Source organism: Mobula hypostoma, chromosome 22 (genome assembly GCF_963921235.1).
Source record: "Mobula hypostoma chromosome 22, sMobHyp1.1, whole genome shotgun sequence".
NCBI lineage: Eukaryota > Metazoa > Chordata > Chondrichthyes > Myliobatiformes > Myliobatidae > Mobula > Mobula hypostoma.
This window is the reverse complement of record NC_086118.1, coordinates 9,583,618-9,610,621: the sequence shown is the minus strand read 5'-3', so window position 1 is coordinate 9,610,621 and position 27,004 is coordinate 9,583,618. Positions and strand designations below refer to the sequence as shown.

Here is a 27,004-nt window from a genome sequence, read left to right as displayed (position 1 = left end):
CCACAGGTCTTCTTGTTGTCTTCCTCTCGTACTAGTTGCTGTGTTAGGTTAGCTAGAACGTAATGTGCAGAATGCCTTGGGCAATGCAAATAATAGAATCTGAACATTAAAGACCACAACACTTTGCAGTGTAATTAAGATATTTGAATGGCTTTCATTGTATCAGTTGTGTTGGAATCTGAGGTGGTGTAAACATTGACGAAATGTGAAGGGCTTGTGCAATGACCTTATTTAGTACTTATCAAACGTTATTGGAAGACCAATACACTACCTCTACTCTCTACTATTACCCCTTTATCCATCCTGCTTGTTCTACAGTATTCACAAAGAACTTTAAAAAAGTTATTAAGCATGCTCTCCCTTTCATTAAAATATATTGATTGTATTATGAGTTTCACAATGTTCCTTGATAGTAAATTCCAGCATTTTTGTAATTTATTTATTGAGTTACAGTGCAGAATAGGCCCTTCTGGCCCTTTGAGCTGCATCACCCAGCAATCCCCCAATTTAATCCTAACCTAATCGTGAGACAATTTACAATGTCCAATTAACCTACCAACTGGTACACCTTTGGAATGTGGGAGGAAACCGGAGCACCCAGAGGAAACTCATGCGGTCACGGGGAGAACGTACAAACTCTTTACAGACAGCGATGGAAATGGCAAGTCCGGTTACCTGTTCTGTAGTTTCTTGTTTCTGCCTCCTTTTGAATACCATCATTAGCTTCCTAGCCTTCCAAGTCACTATTAGTGTCCGTGGTGCTGCTGGTAGAACTACTGCCTCATGAATCCAACCATCTGGGTTCAATACTCCCCCCCGGTGCTGGCTGTAGTTTTCATGTGCTCCCTAACACCGTGTGGGCTTTCTCTGGGTGCTCCAGTTTCTTAGCACATCCCGAAGATGTGCAGGATAACTTGCCATTATATATTGCCCTTGGAGTGCAGGTGAGTGATGGAACCTGGGGGAATCTGATGGGAAGGTGTTTGAGGATAAAATGGGATTAATGAAGGATTAGTGTAAATAGGTGGATGTGGTTTTGTAAGGCCAAAGATACTGCCTTTTTGCTGTATAGCTCCAGGGCTCTATGACTTAGCTGAAATAAAGAGAGATCAGTGTATCTTAAAGTAAAAATGCAGACGCTGAAAATCTGAAATAAAAACAATGATAGAGGCACTTCACAAGTCAAATAGCCCATGTGAGTCTGAAACAGAGTTCACCTTTTGAATCGATTACCTTTCATCTACTTAGAAGTTATCAGCCTGAAGCGTTACTCTTCTTCTCTTTGCATCCACTCAACATTTCAAATGACTGTTTGCAGCATTGTCTGTTTTTAGCTGCAATCCGTGTTTGCTGATGATAGGTAGGTAGTGAAATGAAGAGGAAGCAGGTGTCTGCAAAAGGAAATTGATGGGTTGATAAGCAGGATGGAAGGTGAACAGGATGCTGTTTATTGACTTCAGCTCAGTGTTTAATATGATCATTCCTCAGAACGCTCCTCATTGGATCTCAACACCTCTCTCTGTAATTGGATCCTGGATGTCATGACAGAAAGGCTGCAGTAGTTCTATGTTGGCAGAAACATCTCTGGCTCCATCATGCTCACAGCGGTGCTCCCCAGGTTTGCGTGCTCAGTCCACTGTAGTTTGCACGACTGATGCATGATTGAAATGCTAGATCCAGTTCATCAAGTTCCACTGATGACACAGCAGTAGTTGGCCTCATCAGCAATGATGACAAGATAGTGTACAAAGAGGAAGTAGAGCAACTGGTAGAATGGTGAGAGCACAGTAACTTGAGTCTCAACGTAGACAAGACCAAAGAGCTGATTGTGGACCTTAGGAAGGTGCAGGATGGTCACTCCTCACTGCATGGCTACTCCGTGGAGTTAGGAGCACCAGGTTTCTGGGAGTGCACACAACGGATAATATCACCTGGTTCTTCAACACCACCTTTCTGGTCAAGAAAGCACTGCAGCATTCCCACCTCCTGAGCAGATTGAGGCAATGAGGCCCCCACTCTCAACCCCATTTTAACCAACTTTTACAGAAGCACTATCGAGAGTGTCCTGACCGTCTGGAACAGGAATTGCAAGACATCAGACTGCAAGTTGCTTCAAAGGATTGCAAGGACTGCTGAGAAAATCATCAGGGTCTCTTCCATCCATTTAGAAACATAGTAACTTAGAAAACCTACTGCACAATACAGGCCCTTCAGCTCACAATGCTGTGCCAAACATGTCCTTACCTTAGAGATTACCGAGGGTATTTGTGGTAATATTACATTGTATTATGGGTGTGAGTTACTGTATTGTGCACTTTGGTCTGGAGGAACGTTGTTTCATTTGGCAGTATACATGTGTACAGTTGTATGACAACAAACTGAACTTGAACTTGAAAGTGGAGAGAATAGAAAATTGGAATAATGTAGGATTACTATAGATGAGTGGTTGATGGTTGATCTGGACTTGATGAGCTATAGAGCCAATTTCTGTCTACATCTCTGTATGATCCAATACATAATGAAGATAAATGTGAAGTTTTCACCTTAGCAGGTAACAAAATATTCCAAAACATAGAAATGAAAGTGCAGTGAGCACTTGAAAATGCAAATTGGATGTTGAGTTTTATTACAAGGCAAGTTAGAGCATAAGAGTACAGTATGTTTGCTACACATCCTGAACTTTGATGAGACCAATGTGTGTAACACACACAAAATGCTGGAGGAACTCAGCAGGCCAGGCAGCAACAATGAAAAAAACGTAGAGTAATGTGTGACATTTTGTAAGGGATTTGCCTTATAGTTGGTGCATTGAAGATTAATGGAAAGATTCTTGGGGTAGTTGAGTCATACTATGAAGAGATATCAAGCAGTATTAGCAACCATCCTCTAGTGAATGTGAGATTCTATATTTAACCACTAATAATTCTAAGTAGGCTTGACAAGCTAAATGTTTTAGAGATCAATTTTAATGACAGAGATTCCAGAACTTCTGTTTGGCCTTAGAATAAGAGCCAGACTTTCTGAAGTTCTTCCATTCTCACCTTCGCTCTGTTTTCCTGAGACCTAATCCTCTATGAATTGCTAGGACAGCATGGTAACGTAATAGTTAGCACAACACTTCACAGTACAGGCAATCCCGGTTCAATTCCCGCTGCTGCCTGTAGGGAGGTTGTGCATCCTCCCCATGACAGCCGTGTGTGTTTCCTTCGGATGTTCCAATTTCCTCCCATTGTGCAAAGATGTGCACCGGTTGAAGGGTTAATTGGGCATTGTAAATTGTCCCATGATTAGACTAGCATTAAATTGGGGGATTGCTGGGTGGTGTGGCTCAAAGGGTCAGAAGGGTCTTTTCTGCATGGAATTCAATAAATAAATAAACTTCAACATCTCCTTTTCCTACCGGCAGCTTCCAGTATACATGCAGAATATGCTACACTAATTGTTCACCTCCTTTGACAAAGTTATTCAGGGCACAAATACTGTTATACTGCCTGCTTAGGCATCTTCTACAACAGGAAAATCCATGGAAAATTGAGTGCTTTGTCACATGCCCTCATTCTCTTTACCAGTGTGATTCTGAACTGCATGAAGCCTGTCTTCCTATTTCCCTTCTATTCATCATCATCATCAGGTGCCATGCCCAGTTTGAGCTTTGACTGCCATGGCCCACGCCCTCCTGTTTCGGGTCAAGTGGATCAATTCTATTACGTTACTTATTACCAGTTAAGCTCTAGGCAGGTTTCAGGCTTGCATTTTCTCTCTTAATTACCTTGCAATCCTCTGATCTGAGTAGGACTTGAATAACCTCCTACTTGATCTAAAAGCTGTTGAAGGATCTTTGAAGAGAAACGTTTACTCTGTTTTTCTTCCTGCAGATGTGGCTTGAAACACTGAGTACTTCCTGCATTTATCTGCTTTTATTTTGTTAGGGGTTTTGAGATTGAAGTGTTCAAAATTCATGAACCATGTGTGCATGAATCTGTGTATGGGAAGAAGCATTGTGAGAAAATTGCTGCATTCATTTAAAACTCACATATACGATTTATCTTTCCTTCACCAGCTCTACCAATAAGGAAGGCTCCAATAGTTGAGAGAGTCCCATGTAATAAAGAACAGGTGAGTAGTGGGGTGTGTTTTGAGTTCAAGAGGTGGAGAATTAGCGGGATGGTGTCCATTTGCAATTAGGACAAGGAGATGGTCAGATCTACAACCATTTGGGGGACCTATACCCAAATGGGGGGTTGCTTCGTTAAGCACCTCCACGCCATCCACCACAACCGTCTGAATTTCCCAGTGGACAAACATTTTAATTCCCATTCCCATTTTTATTCCCATTCCCACTTTGACGTATCAGTCCATGGCTTTGTCTTGTGCCAAGATGAGGCCACCCTCAGAGTGGAGGAGCAACACCTCATTTTCTGTCTGGGTAGCCTCCAACCTGATGGCATGAATATCAATTTCTCTTAATGGTAAAAAAAAATTCCCTCCCCTCTCCTCTTCCTCTGTTCCCCATTCTAGCCTTTTACTTCTTCTCACCTGCCTGTCACTTCCCCCTGGTTCCCCTCCTCCTTCCCTTTCTCCTTTGGTCCCCTCTTCTCTCCTCAGATTCCTTCTTCTGCGGCCCTAGACCTCTTCCACCTACGTGGCTTCACCTATCACCTCCAGTTAGCCTCCTTCCCCTCCCCTTACCTTTTTTCCTGGCATCTTCCCTCTTCCTTCTCAGCCCTGAAGAAGGGTCTCAGCCTGAAATATTGACTGTTTATTCATTTCCATCGATGCTGCCTGACCTGCTGAGCTTCTCCAGTATTTAATGTGTGTTGTTCTGAATCTCCAGCATCTGCAGACTTTCTTGAGTTTAAGATCTATGAACTGCAGCCCTGAAGATTTTGTTTTTGAGGGGTTAGGGAGAAGAGTGCACTACAAGCAACTACCCATAAGGTGATTAATACTACAGACATAGATATTAGTCCAGGTAAGCATGTTTCTTGCAAGTAATATCAAACTTGGTATGGACTCTTAATTCATGCTATGCTTTGATATGACATTTGCATTTGTTATGAGCCTCAAACATGCAAATAAGTTTTACAAAAGAAAAATCTGCTATACGATCTTGGTAACTACATAACATTGAATATCATGCACAAGGGAGAATTGGGTTGAATTTTCAGGTGTGCACAATCCATTGGGTTTTTGTTCTGTTTCGTTGTTTTAGTAAGTAGCCATCGCCAGCAAGGTCAGCATTTGTATCCCATCTCTAATTGCCCTTCAAAAGGTGGTGCTGAGCTCTCTTAAGACCATAAGAGATAGGAGCAGAATTAGGCCATGGCTCTCTCAGCTCCAATTTCCTGCCATCTCCTTGTATTGATTCATGCCCTGACTAATCAAAAATCTATCAAAAGCTGTGTCTTCAATATACCCAGTGACTTGCCTTCCACAGCCACCTGTGGGAATGATTTCCACAGATTCACCACTCTCTGGCTAAAGAAATTCCTCCTCATCTCTGTTCAAAAAGGATGACCCTCTATTTTGAAGCTGTGTCCTCTGCTCTTAGACTCCCCCACCAAGGGAAACATTCTCCCCACATCCACTCTATTGAGGCCTGTCAACATTCAATAGGTTTCAATGAGGCCACCCCTCATTCTTCTGAATTCCAGTGAGTAGAGGCCCAAAGCCATCAAACACTATTCATATGAGAAACCTTTCAATCCTGGAATCATTTTCGTGACCTCCTTTGAACCCTCTCCAGTGTCAGCACATCCTTTCTTAGATAAGGGGCCCAAAACTGCTCACAATACTCTTTTTGAACTGTGCAGTTTTTGCACTGAACGTTCTTCCACAGTTTTGCTTAAGAGGGAGTTCCATTGTTTGGACTATATTGATGGAAGACCAACATAGAACTTTAAAAACATACTGCATAAAAGCATTCCTTCCATATGTGAAAAAAAAATCAAGCCTCAAGTAGATTGCCATCTATTATGGATTGATTATGCCTTTAACATAGGAACAAAGAACAGATCCTCCCATTCAGATACTTGATCTTGTTCCTGCAATCTATTAAATCATTGCTGATAGGTACTTCAAACGCAATTCATCTGCAAACTCAATGACAGCCCTTCAGTGAGTAGAAATTTGCCGCAGTGAATGATATTAAACCAGGTGCTTTATATCATGTCCGGATGATCAGAGATGTGCAAAACAATGAAGGGTTTTAACATTGTAAAGTCAAGCTGCATTCTTTTATTTTTTTGGGAGGAGTGATTATTTAAGAGATACATCTTTGGTAGATAACTTTAAGTAAACATAGCCAAGAGTAGAGGAGAATAGCGTTGGGCACATGGCCAAGTGCTTAAGGCGTTTGTCTAGTTATCTCAAGGTTGCTAGTTCGAGCCTCAGCTGTGGCAGCGTGTTTGTGCCCTTGAGCAAGGCACTTAATCACACATTGCTCTAGTGTCTGTGGGAGGAGTGGCGCCCCACACAGACTTCCAATCTGCGCCTTGTAAGGCATGAAAATGCCCGACGCAGGCCTCTCACGGTCTGAGTTGACATTCCCTCCCCAGAGGAGAATGAGTGAAGAGGGGGTGGGTGGTTGGAGACCACTTTTCTGAAATCTATCTGACTAAGCCTTCAGAGCCCAAAGCTTCCCCACTCCCTGAGCGGAAAAAAATGCACTAAGAAGGAATCACACACACTGTTGATAGAAACAACAGAATGAGTCGATAGAGGGGTTGAGTATGTGAGGTAGATCTTAGAAGGTGGCTTTGCAAAATCCTCACTCCTTGCAATTGTTCAATAAATATGCAGTTCTGCAGTCTATGTGGGAGGATTAGCCAACTGACTTCTGCACCAGGGTGCCATGGCCCACTCAAGTTGGGAAAATGACAGTAAAGTTGGAAGATAGGGACAGTATAGTTAGGGGAATAGTAATCATGAGTGTCAGTCAGAAATGCTGTGTGGCCTGTGTGACCAGATTTAAGTAATCTCCTCAGGGTTGGTGAAGAATCGAGTGGGAGAAAATAGACTAGAATGTCACAGTCAAGGCAGACAAACTAGAAGTTTCTGCTGAAGGAGTACAAATACCTGGGAAGCTAATTATAATGCAGAATCACAAGGATTATAACCTCTGTGTATCTGCTTGAGCCACATGCAAATCAGCATAGGGTCAGTATGATCAAAGGGTTGAATGACAAGAAATTGTTTCAGTTCAAGGCCCATCAGCACCAGTACAGGGGAGAGAGGAGCCAAACACACAAAATGCTGGAGGAACTCAGCAGGCCATGCAGCATCTATGGAAAAGAGTCCACAGTCGACATTTCAGGCCAAGGCCCTTCTTCAGGACTGGAAAGAACGGTGAGGTCAGAGTAAGAAGGTGGGGAAGGGAAGGAAGAAGTACAAGGTAGTAGGTGATCTGTGAAACTAGGAGGGGTGGACGGATGAAGTAAAGAGCTGGGAAGTTGATTGGTGAAAGAGATAAAGGGCTGGTAAAGGGGGAACTTGACAGGATAGGGCAGAGACCGTGGAAGGGGAGAAGCACCAGAGTGAGATGATGGACAAGTAAGGAGATAAGATGAGAGAGTGAAATGGAAAATGGGGAATGGTGAAGGAGAGGTGAATGGGGATGCAATTACTGGAAGTTCGAGAAGTCAATATTCATGACATCAGGGTGAAGGCTACCCAGATGGTATACAAGGTGTTGCTTCTCCAACAATAAGTGTGGCCTCATCGCGGCAGTAGAAGAGGCCATGGACTGACATGTTGGAATGGGAGTGGGAAGTAGGGGAAAGAGGAATCCACTGTTAAGATGACCATAACTTGAATCGAGTTAGAACTAATGTCCTGATATTCTGACTAAGTTGCTGTAACCAGGGGTAAAGATAAAGCTTTAAACTAAATAGATGAGGTGGTGGGAAGGGATGGGGTGAGTCCAGATGAAAGTAAGTGAAAGGAAAATTTAAAGAGAAAGGACCGTGGAATAGCAAAGGGAAAAGAAATGGTTACTGTGTCAGAAAGGGCCGAAGTGTAACAGTATTCTCCCATTACAGTCAAATAGAAGAATATGGTAAAATGACAAACGGCTCTTGAGCTAATGCCTGCAAAAGTAGAAACAAGTTGGATGAGCTGATGGCTCAAAGAAAAAGACAAGTAGTATCTAGTAGACCCACTGAAATATGATTGCTAAGTGACTAAGGTCTTGGGCCTAAATAATTTGGGATAACTGTATAGAGATTAAAATGCAAAAAAAATTAGGGTAACCTTGATAATTAAGATTGGGTTAAAAGCAGTAAAGAGAAAATGAAGAAGTAACACACACAAAATGCTGGAGGAACTCAGCAGGTCAGGCAGCAGCTATGGAAATGAATAGATAGTCAACATTTTAACTCTCCTTCAGGACTGAGAAGGAAGGGGGAAGATGCTGGGATTAAAAAGTGGGGGTAGGGGAAGGAGGCAGGCTAGAAGGTGATAGGCGAAGCCAGGTGAGTGGGAAAGGTTAACGGCTGGAGAAGAAGGAATCTGATAGGAGAGGGGAGTGGACTACAGGAGAAAGGGAAGGAGGGGGGTACCCAGGGGAAAGTAAAAGTCAGGTGAGAAGAGGGTCAGAGTGGGGAGTAGAAGAAGGGTGTGGGCGGGGGGGGGAATTTGTTCACCAGAAGGAGAAATCGAAACTCATGCCATCAGGTTGGAGGCTACCCACACGGAATATAAGGTGTTGCTCCTCCACCCCAGGGGTAGCCTCATCTTGGCACATGAGGAGGCCATGGAACAACAGGTCAGAACCGAAATGGGAATGGGAATGGAATTAAAATAATTGCCCACCGGGAAGACCCACTTGTGGCAGATGCTCCAGAGGTGCTTGAAGAAGTGGTCCCCCAATTTACGATGGATTTCACCAATATAGAGGAGGCTGCATCAGGAGCACCAGACACAATAGCAGATTTGTGTGTGAAATGCAGTCCTCATCTGGAAGGACTGCCTGGTCCTGAAAGGAGGCAAGGGAGGAGGTGTATGGGCAGGGGTAGCATTCAGGCCACTTGCAAGGATAAGTGCTGTGAGGGAAATTGGTGGAGATGGACTAATGGACCAGGAAATTGTGGAGGGAGCAATCCCTGCAGGAAGTGGAGGGGAGGAGGAGGTAAAGATTTGTTTAGTGGTAGGACCCCTTTGGAGTAGCGGAAATTGCGGAGGATAGCGTGTTGGATAGCGTGTTAGAGGTCGATGGGATGGTAGGTAAGGACAAGAGGAATGCCATCACTATTAAGGCGGCAGGAAGACGGGATGAGCTAAAAATAGGGGAAAAGGAGAAGATGCGGGTGAAAGCAGCATCGAGAATGGGGGAAGGAAGAATAGCAAAGAAGTAGAATTGGGTTCGTTGGAGAACAGAAATAACAAGAGCCAGAATATATTTTTTGAGCGTTTTCTACAGGTTCTAAGCAGTGGTAGTACTATTATAAATATGGAAACTTATGGTACATATAACAAAGAAATGCCAAAATCATTGGACAAAACAATTAGAGATAATAATGTGGAGGATGAATTTCTGGAGTATAAGAGAGAGAGCTTTTTATTAGTATATTGGAAAACCAATAAGAAAACCATTATAAATTTAATATGAAAACATGTTAAATAAAAATCTCAAAGTTAAAAGGTTTAATGGGAAGAGTGGTTTTAATGTATTAGCATTTTATTTTGGATTCAAAGTGGTTTATTTCAGCCCAAAACCATGGTTCCAAATCAAAACAAACAGTGAAGTAATGAGCCGTGACTTAGCATGGTAGATTGGGAAACCACATTTGAAGAGATGAGAGTGAACAAACAATGCCTAACATTAATAGAACTAATGAAAGTATTGTACCATTAAAACATGAAAGCTCAAAAGGAAATGTGGTCTAGCTGAGGTCAATAAGAGAAATTTTAAAAATGTATCAGAAATGGTCTTAAGACATAGGCAAAATGAACAGTAGCATTGGTGATCTGGGAAATAAAATAGGATTCAAGAAAGAAACAGAGAATGACTGGGAATTTTGAACGTAAGAGTTGGCTGGGGAAAACAGACAGCAAGAACTTCCATAGATATATAAAAATTAGCAGAAATGTACATTCTTAACAATGATACAGGAGAAATTCTAATGGGGGAGAAAGGAAATGATGTAAAATGCAAATAAATATTTGTATTAATGAGACTGAAACACAATAATTCCCTGAGACCTGTTCACCTGTACCCTGAGGAATTTGGAGGAGGTGGCTCAGTAGATAGTGGATGCACTAGTTGCCATCTACCAAAAATCACAAAGATTCAAGAACATCTTCCACAGATTTGAAGGTAATAAATGTAACTTTACTATCTAAGAATGGCTTAGCCTATTATCAACAGTAGAGAAAATGCTAGGATCTACTAAGGAAGTGGTAGCAGGACTCTTGTAAAATAATAATAGCTGTGGTGGCCAATTCTAACTAAAACAATGGCTGGTACTGGCAACCCCGTGGATTTGTTATACTTGCATGATGTGGCCTCAGCTCCAATAATGATTATTTCAAAGTTGAAGATGGGTATTTGATCATTTATTAGCAATTAGCAAACATACAATCTTGAAGCGATGAAATTTATGTTACATACTTCATGGATATCTTGTGACTGTCTTATGAGGATGATGTAATGGTTTTGCGGAGGTCACATGATGTAATTTTCCCGCCGATGTGAGGTCATGTGATGACCTTTTCTCACCAGGTGTATAAGTGTAGACCCCCGGTGACGCAGTTGGTTTTCAGTTAGATCGTCACTCAGATACTCCACTACACTGCTTGTTAATCTCATGATGCAGTATAGTTTTAAAATGGAGTTTTACTGTCTATTGTAAGGTACAGAAGTGTTGCGCCGGTAGTTTCATCAATAGCTGCCAGATTTGTTGATGTACCTTTTCAGTAATATCAGAGAGTGAAGATGGGAACCTGAAGGAGTCGTTTGGCGATTTTGGTGAGGATCGACCATTATTGAATTTGTTTTTGAGTAGGAGTGATCTGCATGAGATAACCTCTGCTAAAAGCAGCAGAAAAGGTTTGCAGTATCTAGTCTATTCTACAGAGGAAATAATAATTATAAAAGTGAGAAATTATAAAAGTGTTGGTGTTTAGAAGGACCAGGGTTTTTGTGTATATGAATCACTGAAAGTTAACTATAGATAGAGCAAGCAGTTAAGCAAAAGCATCTTGACTTTCTTTGTAGGAAGAGTTAATTACAAAAATGTCTTTTGTAATTAAATATGGCCCTGGTGAGAAAGTGGCTGGAATACTGTGTACAGATCTGGTCTCACTACAGATGGAAAGACATATGTATAATAGAGAGAATGTAACAAAAACTCTCTAGCTTGGTTTCTTTGAAGAGAAATGTTGCAGATAGCCTATATTCTCTGGAGCTTAGAAGAATAAGAGGTTATCTCATTGAAACATACAGACTTATAGGATCGGATGTATGGATGCTGCCTGGCCTGCTGAGTTCCTCCAGCATTTTGTGTGTGCTGTTAGGGTGCATGGTTGCTATTTCCCCTGACTGATGTGACTAGAACCAAATGTTGTAAGTCAAAGAGAGATACAACATGAAATCAAGCCTTCAATTCAACATCAGCCACTAACCACTCATTTCACAGTGAATGCACATTAACCTGTTTTTTAAATACCCCCGTATTCTCTTCAACTTTCCCACCCTAGGATTCTACCACTTACCTACATACTAGGAGAAATTTACAGTGGCCAATTAACCTACTTTGTGATATGGGTGAAAACCAGAGCACTCAGAGGAAACCAGAGCACATAGTCACAGGGAGAATGTACAAACTCCACACAAACAACACCCAAGGTCAGGATCGAAACCATGTTGCTGGCACAGAAGAAACTGCTCTTCTAGCTGTGCAATCTTGTCATACTAATGGTTTGAAAGAAGAATCAGTCATTTAGGATTGAGATGAGAAGAAATGTCTTTATCTGGAGGATTTTGAATCTCTGGAATTTTCCGCTTGGGAGCTGTGAATGCTCAGTCAGTAAATATTTTTAAGAAAGAGACCGATGTATTTTTAGATAGTAAAGGGATCAAGGTGTATGTTGTTAATGCAAAAAAGTGATGCTGAGGTAGAAACATAGAAATGTTGATATTTACAGCACATTACAGGCCCTTCGGCCCACAATGTTGTGCCAACCATGTAACCTACTCTAGAAGCTGCCTAGAATTTCCTTCTACATAGTTCTCTATTTTTCTAAGCTCCTTATACCTACCTAAGAGTCTCTTAAAAGATTCTATTGTATCCGCCTCTACTACTGTAACTGGCAGTGTATTCCACATACCCACCACTCCCTGTGTGGAAAAACTTACCTCTGACATCCCCCTTGTACCTAAATCCAAGCACCTTAAGACTATTCCCCCCTCACTGATGGTTTTATTGAATATGGGAGCTGGTATGTGGGAGTCAAAGCCCTATTCCTCCTTCTGTTTCATTTGCTCTTAAATAATGCCAAGTTTGGAAAGCAGAAGAAGAACTTTTGTGACATAGGTCAGTGATAATAAACCTGATTCAGAATCCTCAGTTCACTATCGGAGACTTAATTGTCTCCACTTCCTCTCAACTGACAGATGATGTTGAAACATAAGAAAGAAAAATGAGAGCAGAAAAGTAACAAGGAAAATGAAAGGCATCTAAAAAAGGATAACATGAAATAAGGGAAAGAATTATTAGTCCAATTGAATTAACCAGTCGTAGCGCTTCATCTTGAGAAGTCCATAAACAAGTGTATTTTAGATATGAAACTAACAGATCTTGAAGAATAGTTTAATTTTACAGAGGAAGTAACCTCTTCACTTTAACATAATGAACATTTAAAATTAGCAGTACATTGGCATTGTCATTCATTCCCTAAACAATTGTCTTTATGTTCATCTATCTATTAATTCTGATTGGTGCAGAAGCAGGGATTGCCAGCGCAGAATTTGGCATTGAAATTTACCACAAGTATTTTGGTACCTCAGTATGTGCAGTGTATTTCCAGCAAACAAATCTGATGAATGTGTGTTTAAAAAAATGACACATTTTGATTCTATTACAGTAATGAATTGAATAAATATGAAAGTACACTTAGATAAGTACTAGACAGTGGAATTTAGATCACAAACAAGAGAAAATCTGCAGATGCTGGAAATCCAAGCAACATACACACACACAAAATGCTGGAAAGCAGGCCAAAGGAAATTAGATTCTGTAAAATAGACTATATCTCACCACTGTGGATGACTTTATATTGGGGAGGGTGATCCTAGGTGTCCAATTTGAGAGACTACAAAAATCTCATGAGGGCAGTATGGTTGATTTAACCTACATGGACTTCAGAAAGGCATTAAACAATGTCTCACATACGAAATTGGTCCAAAGAATTCATGAGGTACAAGGCAGGTTGTCAAATTGGTTCCATACTTGGCTTGTGATAGGATAACTGTTGGAAACGGTAATAGTTTTTGTTTTACCTGGAAGCCATTACCAGTGATATACCATAGTTACTGGTGCTGGGATCCTACAGTTTGTTATAACCATATAACAATTACAGCACAGAAACAGGCCATCTCGGCCCTTCTAGTCCGTGCCAAACTCTTACTCTCACCTAATCCCACCGACCTGCACTCAGCCCATAACCCTCCATTCCTTTCCTGTCCATATATCTATCCAATTTAACTTTAAACAACAACATCAAACCTGCCTCTACCACTTCTGCTGGAAGCTCGTTCCACACAGCCACCACTCTCTGAGTAAAGAAGTTCCCCTCAAGTTACCCCTAAACTTTTGCCCTTTAACTCTCAATTCATGTCCTCTTGTTTGAATCTCCCCCATTCTCAATGGAAAAAGCCTATCCACGTCAACTCTATCAATCCCCCTCATAATTTTAAACACCTCTGTCAAGTACCCCCCTCAACCTTCCACGCTCCAAAGAATAAAGACCTAACTTGTTCAACCTTTCTCTGTAATTTAGGAGATGAAACCCAGGCAACATTTTAGTAAATTTCCTCTGTACTCTCTCAATTTTATTGACATCTTTCCTATAATTCGGTGACCAGAACTGTACACAATACTCCAAATTTGGAGTTATATGCTTTAATGATTTTGATTTGGATTAGTCATAGTGTCATAGAAAAGTACAGCACAGCAACAAGCCCTTCAGCCCATCTACTCTGTGCAAAATCATTTAAACTGTCTACTCCCATCGATCTGCACTGGGACCATAGCCCTTCATACCACTACCATCCATGTTCCTATCCAAACTTCTCTTAATCGTTGAAATTGAGCTTGCAGGCACCATTTGTGCTGGCATCTTGTTCCACAATCTTAAGACCCTCTGAGTGAAAAGCTTTTACCTCATGTTCTCCTTAAACTTTTCACCTTTCACCCTTAATCCATAACCTTTGTTTGTAGTCCCTCCCAACTTCTGTGGAAAATGCCTGCTTGTATTTACTATTTCCATACCCCTCATAATTTTGTACACCTCGATCAAATCTCCTCTCAATCTTCTACGTTCCAAGGGATAAAATCCTAATCTATTAAATTTTTCCTTATAATTCATGTCTGTGTCCTCCAGACTCAGCAACATCCTTGTAGAAGGTAAGTTTGCAAGTGCCATGAACATTGGTGGTGATGTTGATAGTGAGGAGAGCTACAGGGCTCAGGATGCTGTTGATCAGTTGGGGAGATTAATCCTGATCAATCTTTGGAGCTCCAGAAATGGCAGGACATACGTAATCTGAGGAGTTTTTTTTTTCACCCAGAGTGTGCTTGAGGTATGGAACCTACTGTGGATGATGGAGGCAGGAAATTTCATGATATTTAAGAAGTATTTAGACTTTAATTACCAAGGTATTGAAAGCTATAGACCAATGGAATTAGTGTAAATAGTTACTTGGTGGTTGGTGTGGACAGAATGGATCGGAGAGCTCTATGACTTCAGAACAGGTTGGGTTGAGTGGACTGCTTCCACTTTGCATGATTTCATGATTCTCTGTATGGAAGGGTATCCACTGGTCAGTGTGCATGAGTTGCACAAAATGGGCTGTTTCCCTGCTGTATAATTTCATGACTTTGTACTTCAGTAGCTTCCACTATGTAAATAATTCTCATATAAAGCAAACAAAAGGCACCAAGACAAATGAAGAACTGAGAACTTACCCAGCAACAACAATGAAAAAATCAAGACGGTTCCAAGTGTCACCAAGGTAGCATTTTGGGCCAAAGATGCCCAGCGCAATCATCTTGGCAATCATCTCCACAGCAAAGAATGCAAAGATGAAGTCATCAAATCCCTGAAAGACAGAATAACCAGTCAGAATGTCATACTTCAGTGGAGCCTAAGCAGGAGCTTCAGGATGCTTCTGCCGACTGCTTTAAAAGATCTGACATTTATAAGATAGGATCTCAAACAACCTGTCAGAGGGCAACCAGAAAAAAAAATCCACACAGTGGAAAGTTATTTATGCTGTAATGGTGATGGCGCCACTGTCATCTCTTCAACTTGGAAATCAAACTCTCCCTCAATTAATTCATCTCCTTCACTGTGAGTGTGGAATTAAACTTTAAAGATGCAGTCAAATATTGTTTACTGAACGAGGCTGCCTGTCACAAGCTGTGACTTGTGTTTTCAATTCCTTGAAAAATTGGAATATCTCAGAGTAGTATTGTTGGAACATAAAAACACAGTCGGCCATTCTGCCCATCTAACCTTTTTTTATTCTTAGTTTGGACCTTATTTCCATTTATGCACTTCAGTTCCATAATCCTTAACACCCCCTTGAGAAAAAAATATATGAAAAGCAATTTTGCATTTCCTTTCAACACTCAGCCTTGATAGCTTTCTGGGATATTGTTTTTGGTGAGTGTCACTCAAGTGGAATGCCAATTAGGGAAGATGTATTTTGGGACACATTCAAATTAGGGAGGAGATAATGGTTGGGAATATTGGAGAAGGTGCAGTGTTGGATAGGGTGTAGATTTTGTTGAGAACAGGAAGGTCAATTAGTCTTATTCAACTGTGGGAAATAAATTATAACCTAGGAGGTATTTGACAGTTGCTAAGGTTACAACACTTATCACATCCTCTTAGTGACATCCACCAACAGGGCACTTACACAGTGCCAATCTTTACACCCCTCCCCCCACCGTGCATTTTTAGGTGCTTTAGTTGTTAATACAAACAATGCATTTCACTGTATGTTTTGATGTGAACATGGTAAAAATATCTGAATCTGAATCTCAGCAGGTCAATGGAAAGAAATAAACAGTCAATGCTTCGGGCAGAGATCCTTCATCAGGACTGGAAGGGAAGGGGGAAGAAGGCAGAAAAAGATGGTGAGGAAGGGGAGGGGGGAAGAAGCAGAAGTATAAGCTAGAAGATGATAGGTGAAGTAAGGTGGGTTGGGGAGGTGGGGTGAAGTAAAAAGCTGGGAGGTGCTAGATGGAAAAAGGGCTGAAGAAAGAGGAACATCATAGGAGAGGAGAGTGGATCGGGGAGAAAGGTTCGGAAGTGGGGCACCAGGGAGAGGTGATAGGTAGGTGAAGAGAAGAGGTAAGGGGGAAGCAAATCTGAATCTTTAGCTAATCATAAGCTGCCCAATTTATACAGCTGAAATTTGTTCATCACACCAGTTGGAATAACAAACTGTATGAGCTTCAATCTGCAGTTCAGGCAAAACCAGATGCCAACAGCAATTACTGCAACTAATGGAGATCAACCTGTACTAAATCTCATCATAAAGAATTAGATTTAATATGAATGATGCTCATCTCCTGACATTTTCTGCAATGTGGTGGCTGACGGGGCGAAACATGGAGAATTGAATTCAATTCAGCAACTTTCACACTTTAATATAGTAATGCTGTACAAGATAAATTCATCTTCAGAAAAGTATAATAATTTGCAGAAGCTTAGTATTTCCAAGGCTTTCACTGATGTCAGCCTTCCATTAAAAATTGCTTCAAATCTGCCTTCTCTACTGAGGAAATTGAGAAGGAAAAGTCCCTTTGCATTAAAGAACGAGTGAAGTTTGAGAGTCATGAACTTGACTTTGGTATGCCAACATTCTTGAACTCTAAGGCTTTCTGGAATCATTGCTTAACCTTCCTGACCCTATTGTGGACAATATATTAGAGGACAACCATGGAGATTTTTAAAGTATGCTTTTTAATTATAAAAATATTGAGTAACAGTGAGGTACTGTTGTTTAATTGAGGGAATTGGATGGAGGTGGGAGTCTGTGTGTTTAAACCCTTTAGGAATGCATCCAAGTGAAGTCAGGTTCCCTAACCAATGCCTGAGATACATCCTAGGATGCACTGGGACACATCGTCAGTGATGTAACCTGGGGTCATCGGGTGTTTTGGGTCTTTCAACATCAGACACTCTCGCCTGGGTGACCCAGCCTGGGTTGATCAGGCTCTGGTTTTTGTCCCAGCAGCACCGGTCCACGGGTCAGACCTCTTGATCCATAGACATCTGGAGGCTCGCTCAGCAGCCTCTGTGATGGTCCTGATGGCTCTTTTATAAACATGAGAAGACCTGAAAGATCGGGAGACTGGGAGCTGTTGGTATCTGGCAGAGAGAGAGGAGGTGAGGCTGGAGGTAGCCATGGTCATATGAACGCATGGCAGGATTAAGGGAAAGAGCAGCCTACTCCTGCTCCTGTTTTCTTGTGTTCCTGAGATAAGTAGTTTTTGCTTTTTACTTGTTATTCTTGTATTCTTGTATTGAATTCCCCAGATCCCTCTGACCTCTGGAATGTGACCTTGATAATCATTTATACTGTATAAATTTAAAACAAAGAATTCTGATCCTATCCTTAAGCAATTTGTATGTGGATGACCAGATATAATTGTAGCACCCTGACAGTCACAGGGACAGAGATCGTAAGGAACTAGAACCCAGATATGATATCTATCATCTCTCATTGATTGAATAGACTCTCGTTGGTTGCTTCTGCAGTTACTTAGCCTTTGGTGCATAATCAAAATTCCCAAATCTGCTAATTGTTATCTAATTATTGAGGAATAGCCATGTATCCAGAATGTTAACAGTGACATTTGTCCATAGTGACCCTTGCAAGTTACATTACCCTGTAAATCTTATTATATTTGCTGAAATGTAAAGAATGAACATTTGGGTGCAGTTTCTGCCTCTGTTATCAATCCCATCTTATCTTGAAAGCCATGGAGGGACACCAGTTCATGAGAAGTATAAGGGGAGTCCATTTGGGGTTTGAAGCAAAGATAAAACAAATGTGGCAAGCATGTCAAGTTTGACACGGAGGCTGGTTGTTTGCAATTAATAAACTGATAATAAACTACCCCATAACTAGCACATGACCTACAATCACAGAGGTTTTTGATAAGGTAAAATGATGGGAAACTATTACAGGGGCTCCCTAGATGACAGAAAGACCTGACTTTGAAAATCTGACTTTATGCAAATTCTTTCATAAATGCTTTATTAGGTTAACAAATAATGTTAAAGTATTTCTCAGAATTCATAAACAACTAAATAATATATATAGGATGTTCGATTCATGTTTGGGTGAACGTGGAAGAAATTCAGTGAAATAGAATATTAAAGGAAATGTATGCGGAGTGTACAACATAGGCACCTATAGGAAAAGGATGGCAGTATAATGCAGTACTGAGGGAAAGCAGAGCAGTACACCAAGGAGGGGATTTTGGGCTATGGGTTCTTATTTTGGTTTTTGGGGATATTCGATGGGCTAACGGAAAAATTGGTTTATAGCTGGTTCTCGCCTTTTGTAACCTAAGATACAACAGGGCACAGAAGCTCTGCTGCTGCCTCACGACTCTAATGAACCAGGCTCGATCTTAACCTTGGGTGCTGTCTCTGTGGAGCCTACGCAGTCTCTCTGTGACATAATGGGTTCCCTCGATTGCAATGATTCCCTCCTGCATCCTAAAGATGTACCGATTAATTGGTCACTGTAGATTTTCCCTAGTGTTCTGGTGAGCAGTAGAACCTGGGGGAATTTGATGGAAGTTTGGGGAAATAAACCAGTATGGTTAATATAGAGTTAGTGTTAATGTGTACATGATGGTCATTCTGGGGCTGGAGAGCTGAAGGGCCTGTTCCCACACTCCTTGATTTCATCTGCGACGAGAGACTACACAAAATGGGAGGATACTGAGAAGGTGTACAGAAATTTAGAGGTATTATACTTTCTTAAATTTTTCATGTGATGCATCTCAAGTTTGTGCCTGCTCTCGAAGCAATCTGAACATTCCTATTCTCCAACAATTTTCTTTCTTCTATTCATATGGACTTCAACTTACCATCCTCATACACTAGGGGTAATCTACAGTAGCCAATCAATCCAATAACATTTCATTTGAGTCTAAATCTGAATGAATATGCCACAGTTGTCACTGACTTCATCAAGACCTGTCTGAATATGTGTGTGCCTTTGAGACTGTACCAGACACACCCAAACCAAAAGCCATGGAAAAACCAGAAGATTTGAATCTGATAAGGGCTATATCTGTGGCATTCAAGACCGGTGCTCCAGAACTATACAAGAAGTCCAAGGTACAACCAATGGAGGGATGTTATAAGAACGTAAAAACATTCTGATTGAAGTTAGAGGTGGAACCAGACACACACCAGCTCTGGCCAGGTTTGCAAGCCTTTATTTTCTACAAGGTGAAACCTGACACCATGAATGGCTGTGCTGCTTCACTCACAGATGAGCCCAATGCCTTTCATGCACGCTTTGAAAGTGAGAATAAAACTACAACTGTGCGAATCCATACAGCATCTGGTGACCCTGTGATCTCTGTTTTGGAGGCTGATGTCATGTGTTCATTCAAAAGGTTGAACCCTTGCAAGGCACCAGGTCCAAATGGTAGGGTTCTGAAGACCTGTGCCTACCAACTGGCAGGAGTGTTCAACACAGAAACATAGAGTGTTCAAGGACATCTTCAATCTCCACTGTTGCAGATGGAAGTTACCACCTGCTCCAAAAGGGTGTCAGCAATACCAATGACCAAGAAGAGCAGAGTGAATTGCCTCAATGACTATTGCCCAGTTGCACTCACATCTACTGTGATAAAATGCTTTGAGAGGTTGGTCATGGCTAGAATGGTCCAGGTCCTAAGCAAGGACCTGGACCTGTTGCCATATGCTTATCACTATAATAGGTCTATAGTGGATGAAATCTTACTGGTTTTCCACTGGGCCTTGGATCACCTGGACAATAGCAAAACCTACATTCGACTGCTGTTTATTAATTACAGCTCAGCAGTGTTCAATGCCATCATACACTCAGTACTAACCAACAAGCATCAAAACCTGGGCCTCTGTATCTCCTTCTGCACCAGGATCCTTGACTTCCTCAGCGGGAGACTACAGACTGTGTGGAGTCTCCTCCTTGCTCACAATCAACACTGGCACACTTCAAGGATGTGTGCTTAGCCCAACATCTTTGACGATCTATCCTGGGCCCAAAGTATTGAGGCAATTACAAAGAAGTTCATTAAGAGTTTGAGGAGACTTGTTATGTCATCAAAGCATCTTGCAAATTTCTACAAATGTACTGCGGAGGGCATTCTAACTGATTGCAGTATGGAGGGGCACTGCCCAGGAAAAAGCTGTAGAAATTTGCAGACTCAGCCAGTTCCATCATGGGCACTAGCCTCTCCAGCATCAAGGACTTCTTCAAAACACAACACCTCAAAAAGCTGGCAATCATCATTAAGGACTCCCATCACCCAGGACATGCTCTCTTCCTATTGCTATCATCAAGAAGAAGGTACAGGAGCCTGAAAACACACACTTAGTGCTTTAGGAACAGCTTTGTCCACTCCACCATCATATTTCTGAATAGATAATAAGCTCATGTGAACTATCTCACTACTTTTTGCTCTCTTTTTGCACTGCCTATTTAATTAAATTATATATATATTATTATTGTAATGTATTGTTTTTTGAATTATTATGTATTGCATTGTATTGCATTATATCCTATCTTGAATTCTGGTCCTTAATCTCATGTATGTAATAAAAAAAATTGTGGAAAATTTGTGATAAGCAAATACCTTGAATAATAAGGTCTTTGTTATTGACTAGTAACCTATTAGCTTTAATATGTATGAGAAGAAATATTTAATGAAGACCTGACCTTGTTCTATTAATGTATGGACACTAACAGACAATCTGAATGTTAATGTGTACAAAATGAAAGCATAATTGCTTTCAAACACATCATGGCTACTTAACCTTCCAAGACTTTCAAAAGAGCTTTTCCCAATTTATGTCAAAACTGATGCTGATGAGCAAATTCCATTGACACTAATCTCTGTAGTATATAATGTATCTCTGAGCTTTTGAAACACCACTGCCCATATTTTGCAGCTTTCAAAGAAAAATGTTTTCTTCAATTTCCAAACTCTGTCACATACTCCAACCCCAATGTTTCCTGTGTGTTAATGATAAAATGGCAAAAGCCGCCCAATTTTTTTTCTAGCATAAATTCATTAGAAATTATTTTTGTTGTTTTGATGTGCACTGTGGTTGGTTTTGTTATTATTCACAGATGCACTCCACCTCACCAACGTTTTCATTTTTTCCCAAACTTCCTGTGCCTTGGCTCAGTACTTTCTTAAATGCTGCTCATTTCAACAGCTTCTGGTTCTGACAAAAGTTCATTGACTTGAAATGTTCAGAATCAGAATCAGAATCAGGTTTATTATCACTGAACTGTGTCATGAAATTCGTTGTTTTGTACCAACAGTGCAGTGCAAACATAAAAAATAATGACTTGTGACAATGAGAAATATAAAGGAAACAATAAGTAATGCAAAAAGAGTGCAAAAAGTGAGGTAGTGTTTATGGTCTGTTCGGGGTGGGGGAGGGAGGTGTCATCAGGACTCTCTTATTCCGTGAATGTGTTCTTGTGTGTAACTGTTGGTTATATGTTTTATCACCTGGACCATGTAGTAACACTGGCTCATTTGGCTGTATTCATGAGTACTCATGTATGGTTAAATGACAATTAAACTCAAAACTTGAACTTGAAACTTGAAGTGTGTCTTGGTTGATTGTCAGTGAGAAGGAGATGTGATTTCCGATCTGCACTGACCGGTCTTCTGATGAGGAAGTCAAGGATGTAGTTCCAGACGGAGGTATAGAAGTTTGTTTGTACACTGGGGACGATGGTGTTGAACGCCGAGGTACAATTGTTAAACAGCAGCCTGGCATGTTGTGCAGGTGATCCAAGGCTAAGTGGTGAGTTTGCATCCACTGTAGACCTATTGTGGTGGTAGGCTATTTGCAGCGGGTCCAGGCCCTTGCTCAGTCAGAAGTCATTTCTAGCCATAAGCAACCTCTCAAAGCACTTCATCACAACAGATGTGAGTGCTGCCTGGTGGTAGTCATTGAGGAAGCTCATCCTGCTCTTCTTGGGCACTGTTTTGATAGGTGCCCTTTTGAAACAGGTGATAACTTCCAAATGCAGCATTTAGAGATTGAAGATGTCCTTGAACACTCTAGCCAGTTGGTTGGCACAGGTTTTCCATGCCCCGCCAGGTTGACCATCAGGTCCTGATGCCTTGCAAGTGTTCACCATCTGGAAAGATATTCTGTTGTCGACCTCTGAGGTAAATATTACAAGGTCATCATAAACGTGAGGTGTTACATTTTGCATGCTTTGAAAGAGAGAATAAAACAATAGGTATTGTTTTATTCTCTCTTTCAAAGCATGCAAAATGTAACACCTCACGTTTATCAGCATTAAACTCCATCTGAAAGATGGCAGATGGAGTTTAATCAAAATAGGACATACACGGTAAATGTATGTCCTATACATACATTTGTATAGTATAGGACTAATCAAAATAGGACATACATGGTAAATGGTAGGGCATTGAAGAATGCGGTAGAACAGAGGGATCTAGGAATACTGGTGCATAGTTCCCTGAAGGTGGAATCTCATGTGGATAGGGTGGTGAAGAAAGCTTTTGGTATGCTGGCCTTTATTAATCAGAGCATTGAGTATAGGAGTTGGCATGTAATGTTGAAATTGTACAAGGCATTGGTGAGGCCAAATTTGGAGTATTGTGTACAGTTTTGGTCACCGAATTATAGGAAAGATGTCAACAAAATAGAGAGAGTACAGAGAAGATTTACTAGCATGTTACCTGGGTTTCATCACCTAAGTTATAGAGAAAGGTTGAACAAGTTGGGTCTTTATTCTTTGGAACGTAGAAGGTTGAAGGGGTCTTGATAGAGGTATTTAAAATTATAAGGGGGATAGATAGAGTTGACATGGATAGGCTTTTTCCATTGAGAGTGGGGGAGATTCAAACAAGAGGACATGAGTTGAGAGTTAAAGGGCAAAAGTTTAGGGGTAACATGAGGGGGAAATTCTTTACTCAGAGAGTGGTGGCTATGTGGAACGAGCTTCCAGCAGAAGTGGTTGAGGCAGGTTCGATGTTGTCGTTTAAAGTTAAACTGGATAGCTATAAGGACAGGAAAGGAATGGAGGGTTATGGGCTGAGTGCAGGTCGGTGGGACTAGGTGAGAGTAAGAGTTTGGCACGGACTAGAAGGGCCGAGATGGCCTGTTTCCGTGCTGTAATTGTTATATGGTTATACATGGTTATAAAGGGCATTGAGCTCATTGGGGAATGAAGCATCACAGCCATTGATGATGTTAGGTTTCACCCTGTAGGACACAATGGTCTACAAACCCTACCATAGCTGACATATATCCAATTCTGTCTCTAACTTCACCCGGAACTGTTTTTTTGCTCTTAAGATAGCCCTCCGTAGGTCACATCTGGAGTTTTGTGGAGTTCTGGATTACTGGTCTTGAACGCCATCGATCTAGCCCTCAGCAGACCCCAAATCTCTTGATTCATCCGCAGCTTGTGGTTTGGGTATTTGCAGTTTGAAGGCACACACACATCCATGCAGCTCTTGACAAATCTGGTGACAAACAAGGCATATTCATTCAGATCTAAAGATTATACGGTCCAGTCCACCAATTCAAAGTCGTCCTGTAAGCATTCCTCTGCCTCCTTTAACCATACCTTCACAGTCCTCAGCACTGGTGCTGTGGACTTCAGTCTCTGCCTTAATGCTAAGAGTAAAAGTACAGCCAGGTGATCGGACTTGCCAAGGTGTGGGCTTCAGTTGGCATGGTAAGTGTTCTTGATGGTGGTGGAACACTGGTCAAATGTGTTGGCTCCTCTGGTTTGACAGGTGACATATTAGTGGTAGTTGGTCAGAGACTTCCTCATGCTGACCTGCTTGAAGTCTCATATGGTGACTGGAAAGGCATCAGGTATACTGTCTTGTGACTGCTGATCATGCTGCTCAGCTCTTCCAGTGCCAGCCTGACGTTGACCAGGCTGGAAAATACACTGCAACCTGGATGAGAGCAGAAAGCTCTCTTGGCAGATAACATGGATGACACTTGTCTGCCAGATGTTCCAGGTCCAGGGAGTAGGATTGGGATAAAACTGCCACATCTGTCTTGATTATTCACTGTTCTTCTCTCCCTACAAGTGCTGAGTATTTCCAGCACTTTTTGTTTTAATTTCATTTTGTCGGCATCGACAATATGTTGCTTTTCATTTAATAAATTCATCAGTGCTAACAGGCAAACACCAGCCAGTCAGGACTAGAGCCCTCTGCTCTACTCGCTTTATATGACTGTGTGGTTAAGCACAGCTCCAATGCCATATTGAAATTTGCTGATGACACCACTGTCGTTGGCTGAATCAAAGGTGGTGGCGAATCAGCATATAGGAGGGAGATTGAAAACCTGGCTGAGTGGTGCCACAACAACAACAATCACTCAATGACGGCAAGGCCAAGGAGATGATTGTTAATTTCAGGAGGAGGAAACTGGAGGTCCATGAGCCAGTCTTCATTGGGATATCAGAGGTCAGGCAGAGGGTCAGTAACTTTTAATTCGATGGTGTTACCATTTCAGTCCTGGGTCCAGCATGCAAGTGCCATTACAAAGAAAGCACAGCTGCAGCTCTACTTAGAAGTTTATGAAGATCTGTCACGTCATCCAAAACTTTGACAAAATTCTATAGATATGTGGTGGAGAGTATATTGACTGGTTGCATCACAGCCTGATGTAGAAGAACCAATGTCCTTGTACAGAAAAGCCTGCAAAAAGTAGTGGACAGAGTCCAATCTATCATTGGTAAAGCCCTCCCTCCATTGAGCACATCTGCATGGAGTGCTGTCGCAGGAAAGTAGCATCCATCATCAAGGGCCCATACCATCCAGGCCATGCTCTCTTCTCGCTGCTGCCGTCAGGAAGAAGGTACATGAGCCTCAGGACCAACTCCACCAGTTGTTACCCCTCAACCATCAGACTCTTGAACCAGAGGGGTAACTTCACTCAATTTCACTCGCCCTATCACAGTCACAACCTATGGACTCACTTTCAAGGACCCTTCATCTCATGCTCTCGATATTTATTGCTTATTTACTTATATATGTTTTTCCCTTTCTTCTGTCTTTGTACAGGTAGTTAATTTTTTTTGCATATTGTTTGTTGTCCATCCTGTAGGGTGTGGTCTTTCATTGATTCTATTGTGTTTCTTGTACTTACAGTGATTGCCCACAAGAAAATGAATCTCAGGATTGTATATAGTGACATGTATGTATTTTAATAATAAATGTACTTTGAACATATGACTGTGACTCCACTATTCAAACTGTTTAACTGTTAATACCAGCCCGCACTTACCTAACCTGCCTACCTACTCCAGAATTAAGGTAGTTCAGCTGTACAGTGGCAAAGCTCATAGTTAGAGTGCCAGAATGCTATAGTGGGACAGAGTAGGTGTGGAAATGAACAAACTACAATTCAGTGGCAACCTGGTTTTTATTTTCTGCTCCCACTATGAAGGTGTAAATAAAATGCTGCCTTTCACGTCTAGCCTATGCATGCTGATGATGTTAAACAAGTACAGTTGTCTCACATTTTTAGGATATAAACAGAGTTGGAATAATATTGTTTGAAACTCTGATTCTTTGACCTGTTCAGATCTGGTGAATTGAATTAGTTCTATACTCCAAATTATGTTTCTTTGGGAAGGAGGAAGAAATAAAGGGCGGTTCTTTAGCGGATGGCAGGGGAAGTGGATGGATAGTGGGGAAGATTTAAAACTTTAAAAGCTCCTTCCCCTCCTCCATCAGTTTTCTGAATAGACATTGAACTAACCCTTGGACACTACCTCACTATTGTTGCACCACTTATTTAATTTAATTTTTAATATATTATATTTCTCATTGTAACTTACGATATTTTTTATGTATTGCACTGTACTGCTGCTGCAAAACAGCAAATTGCACGACATATATCAGTGATACTAAGCCTGATTCTGATTCTGAAATCCATTAATGTAAGCTAGGTTTGACGTGAAATTTCATATTTTGGCTGACCCAACTCTCCCATCCACTGTTTGTACTTAAGAGATAAATAACATGAGCCTACCTTTAGAATTTTGCAACGTTCTGACTCACAGGTGCTGTCTTCACAGGGCTGGAACATCCCAAGGGTGACACAGTTCAGCATGATGACCAGCATACTCACCCGCTCAAACCATGTAAAAGAGAGCAGTTAAGGAAACAACCAAAAATGGACACAATAGCAAGTTAACTTACAAACAAACTGCAACAAAATGGACAGGAAATGCAGAAATTATTGAGCTAAAGGAAATGATTCACTGAAAGGCTGAACCCAGAGTTGATGGGACTGGATCGGTTGCCTGGGTAACACCTCTGTATGAAACTGTATGGTCCTTTGGACACTGATTGAAACCCACTGGCTTCTCCCAGGGAGATCAGGTAAAGGACCGAAATGGATTAGTGAAGCACTCTGCTGTTTACTTATTTACTGAGATACAGCGTGGAATAAGCCCTTTGAGCTATGCCGTCCAGCAGCTCCAATTTAACCCTAGCCTAATCACGGGACA

The 27,004-nt window shown here is 41.3% G+C and overlaps 1 protein-coding gene across 3 annotated transcripts in view; it reads right to left on the bottom strand.

The window, feature by feature from the left end:
- The window catches only part of cacna1g (calcium channel, voltage-dependent, T type, alpha 1G subunit), a 363,171-nt gene extending 336,528 nt beyond the window's left edge, over positions 1-26,643 (bottom strand). For all 3 annotated transcript variants that reach the window (XM_063074200.1, XM_063074202.1, XM_063074201.1), the window contains exons 1-2: positions 26,524-26,643; positions 15,186-15,319 (exon numbers count right to left, since the gene is read on the bottom strand). In XM_063074200.1, the coding sequence (XP_062930270.1) occupies positions 15,186-15,319; positions 26,524-26,616 (227 nt within the window). In that variant the 5' untranslated portion in view covers positions 26,617-26,643. The remainder of the gene's footprint in view (positions 1-15,185; positions 15,320-26,523) is intronic.
- Positions 26,644-27,004: the final 361 nt, after the last annotated feature.